This window comes from Diabrotica undecimpunctata, unplaced genomic scaffold (assembly GCF_040954645.1).
Source record: "Diabrotica undecimpunctata isolate CICGRU unplaced genomic scaffold, icDiaUnde3 ctg00000592.1, whole genome shotgun sequence".
Taxonomy (NCBI): Eukaryota; Metazoa; Arthropoda; class Insecta; order Coleoptera; family Chrysomelidae; genus Diabrotica; species Diabrotica undecimpunctata.
In genome coordinates, this window is record NW_027311898.1 from 1 (window position 1) to 4351 (window position 4351).

Consider the following 4351-nt stretch of genomic DNA (forward strand, 5'->3'; position numbering starts at 1 on the left):
TAGATGCATGCTCCATACGCGCGCTCGGAAGCATCCGAGAAACCATGTAATTCAATTGATCGTACATTTGGTAATGTTACGTGACGTGGAATAATTAATGAATTAAGTTTAGGAATCTCAGATTTGAACTTAAGCCATTCACCATGTAACGGTTGAGGAACTGATTCGTCCCAACTTAATCGCTCTAGCCAAAGCTTTTGAAGTATAATCTTCGTTTTAATAATACAAGGCGCTAAAAGGCCTAGTGGATCAAATATTTGACCCACAGCCGAAAGAATGATTCTTTTAGTTACACGACCGTCTATAGCATTTGGTTCAATTTTAAACGTCAAAGAATCAGAATCGCATGACCAACCGAGACCTAATGTTTTTGTGTTTTGACCTTCACTGAATTGAACCGGTGAATTGGTCTTCTGTGAAGGTACGTCGCCCTTTATAATTTGAAGTATCGTATCGCTATTTGAGTGCCATTTTCGCAATTTAAAACACCCTTCAGATAAAATTTTTGAAATACCCACGCCTAAACTCACCGCTTCTTGAATAGAATCAGCACCCGTAATTAAATCGTCTACGTATATATCGTTTTTAATTATTTGAGATAAATCTGGACTGTTTCCTTCACAATTTAAGGCTAGCTCCATAATGCAACGAATTGCTAGAAAGGGCGCTGAAGCAGTACCATACGTAACCGTGTTTAATTCGTATATCTTTAATTCCTCGTTGGGATTACTTCGCCAAAATATTCGTTGTAATGATCGCTCTTTCGGATTAATCATTACTTGCCGATACATTTTCTCGATGTCGGCTGTTATCACGAATGCATGAATTCGAAATCTTAAGAGTATTGACAAAAGACTACTTTGTATTGTTGGGCCTACCATTTGTAGGTCATTAAGTGATAAACCTGTGGATGTGGCAGCCGAAGCATCGAAGACAACACGAAGCTTTGTAGTAACAGATTCCTCTCGAAGTACTCCATGGTGTGGCAAGTAATAGTGAATAGCATTTGTATTCAATTTATTTACTTTGGTCATATGACCTAACGCTTTGTATTCATTCATAAAATCGACATATTTTTTACGTAAATCCGAATTATGCTTAAGTTTTCGTTCTAATGATAAAAATCGCCTTCGTGCTTGTTCTTCCGAATCACCTAATTCATCTGTACCCGTTTTAAACGGAATAGATACTACGAATTTGCCCGTTTCTACATCGCGTTTCGTATTTTCAATAAAATGTTGTTCGCATGACGCTTCTTCTTCGGATATTGCGGGTTTTACACAGCATTCTTCTAATAACCAGAATTTCTCTAGTTGTTTTTGAATATCACCATTTAAAGACAGATTGCAGTGAGATACATTCGAATTTTCTGTAATGTTTCCAGAAATTATCCATCCAAAAGAAGTTTTTTGTAATACTGGCTGATCTGATCCTATACGTATTTGTCCAATTTGCATCAGATTCCAAAATAAATTTGCTCCAATGAGCAAGTCTATGGGACCTGGTTTGTAGAATTCTGGATCAGCAAGGATTATATTTTTTGGAATATTTAACCTATTGATATTAACAACAGTAGTTGGTTGGATTCCAGTAATTTCGTTTATGATAAGACATGATAATTTTACCGAATATGCACTATGTAGCGACTCCACAGAAATTTCGCATTTTTTCTTAATATGGGATTTGCTACTATTAAGACCTACCACGGCCATATTGATATTTTCTGTTTCGAGATTAAGTATATCGCATAAATTTGATGAAATAAAACTAGATTGGGAACCTGAATCTAGCAACGCGCGTACGGTATGAGGTTTATTAAATTTATCAATTACTTGTACCAAAGCTGTGGCAAGTAAAACGTTTTCCTGAGAAATATTTGAACAAGTTAGAGATACATTTGAGTTTTCTGTAGTATTATTTTCGCGTCTATTGTATTCGTTATTTTGTATATGTAATAATGCATTGTGTCTACCGTTACATTTTCTGCAGTTGCTTAATCTGCAAACCGTATTTATGTGACCAGGTCGTAAACAATTTATACATAATCTAAGTCTTTTCGCATGCGTATTTCTTTCTGCTGGGGAAAGTTTAAGAAATTCTGCACAGCTTCGAATATAATGATTTTGTTTGCAGAAAGCACAAGTCATGTTATTTCCCGAACGATCAGCTGTATTATTGTTTCTTAAAGAAACATTTTCCGTATTGACAAACGATTGAGATATTCTGGATTGTTTTTTATGAAAAGAAGAGGTATTTCCTGAAGATGTATCGCGTTTAGATTCTATTGTTTCCAGCAAATCAGCCTTTGATTTTAAAAATGTTTTTAAATCTTGCACTGTTGGATATTGCATTTTCGATCTAAATTCTTCCCACTCTCGCGCTGTTTTATTATCCAACTTAGAAGTTACTATGTAAATTATTAAAGTATCCCAATGTTCGGTGGGTTGGTTTAATTGTTTTAATGCTTTTAAGTGTTTTGAAATAGAATCTATCAAAAACCGTAATGTTTTTGACGACTCACATGTTTTAATATCTAAATTAAATAATGCTTTTACATGATTATGAACAAGAAGTCTTTCGTTATTATAGCGTTCACAAAGCAAATTCCACGCTACAATGTAATTTGCCTCGCTAAACTCAATTGATGCTATTACTTCGGACGCGCAAGCTGAAAGTGAAGATTTAAGATAATGAAACTTTTGAAAATTCCGTAGTGCACTGTTTGTATGTATTAACGAGCTAAAAGTCTCGTGAAATTCCAACCAATCTTCATGACTACCACTAAATTTCGGTACCTCAACTGGCGGAAGACGAAACCCATTACAATCGTTTACTTGACTACCCGATGCATTTTCCGAGTATGAACTGTTATTTGATAAATCTGTACTATGCCGAGAAAGTTTAGATTGTAATCGCTTACTTCGGGCCAATTCGCAATAAAAAGATTTCGTAAATTCCTCGCGTTCGGTATAACAAGTTTCTAATTCATCCTCATCAACTAAATTCTCTAACTCTAACTGCGATTCCTCGTAATTTTGTATTATTTTATTCGCTTCTTCGATACGTAAATTTAAATTGTAAATCGCGTCCTCTAAAATATGAATTTCAGACCTTGTATCCGTTTCCAAATCATTTAAAAAGTTTTTAAAATGGGTTAATTTGGCTTTTACTGCACCCCGTTTTCGTTTTACAATTTTTATTTGCTCTTCGGTATTCATATTTATTTTAGTTATAAATAAAATTATTATTAACTTACTACTAAAAATTAAGAAACGAAAAAAATAAATTCGTATAAATTCTTTCGAAGAATAAATCAAGCAGTATTCACACAAACAGAAATTATTTTATTTTTTGGAGGAATAAATTCGGTAAAAGGATTTTTGTACTCACTCTTTGAATTTTAGGCAACGCCGCTAGCTCTCTGGCCACCCTCTGGCGTCAGGTACAACGTTACAACAGCTTGGTTTTGGATGATCTGCTCTTGGTTACACGTGCACTTAAGAATTATTGGATGAAACTGTCCGTTTTCGAGTATCAAATCACTTTGATTTTAACGTTTATGCTGATTACTGATATCCGGTCGATGGATCAATTTATGTATATGAACTGAGTGGACTGTATATTATTTTTATTTGGTCGAATTAAAACGCATTCGCTTACGCATAAGGGGTTTATTTACTAAATTTACAATATGAATAAAAATGTGTCTTCACACCACGGCGGTCGGTGAAGGTCTCTCTCTGTTGAATTTTGAATTTAAGACGCCACCTCGGCAAGGACCATCGGGCTGGTAAGCTGCGTTGCTGATGTTCGCAGTCTCTAACAGGGTGTTTTCACGTTTTGCCTTCCTTTGTTGTATATATCAAGTGTGACATATCAAAATAAATGTTTTTTAAAGTTAAAATTAATTTCATATGATTTTTTCAATTTCATCCCGTTTTGAGGGATGTTTTCACGTTTTTCGTTCCTTTGTTGTATATATCAAGTGTGACATATCAAACTAAATGTTTTTTAAAGTTAAAGTAAATTTTATATAATTTTTTCAATTTCATCCCGTTTTGAGGGATGTTTTCACGTTCTTGGTTCCTTTGTTGTATATATCAAGTGCGACATATTAAACTTAATATCTTAGAAATATATAACATAAACGTCAAGGTTTATGTGATATCAATAGGTCCAATATCACATATGTCATTTTTATGTCAAACATCACGTCATATATTTAATGCCATATTTTATGTCAAACGTTACGTCATATATCTAATATCACATAATATCTCACATTTTATGTCAAACGTCACGTCTTACGTTGAATGTCACATAATGTGTCACGTTTTATGTCAAACTTCCC

The 4351-nt window shown here is 34.1% G+C and overlaps 1 protein-coding gene across 1 annotated transcript; it reads right to left on the reverse strand.

The window, feature by feature from the left end:
- Nucleotides 1–65: 65 nt before the first annotated feature.
- On the reverse strand, nucleotides 66–3218 carry LOC140431174 (uncharacterized; the record flags this gene model as incomplete). Its single annotated transcript, XM_072519087.1, has 1 exon — nucleotides 66–3218. A coding segment is annotated over exon 1 (3153 nt), but the record flags the coding sequence as incomplete, so codon positions are not given.
- Nucleotides 3219–4351: the final 1133 nt, after the last annotated feature.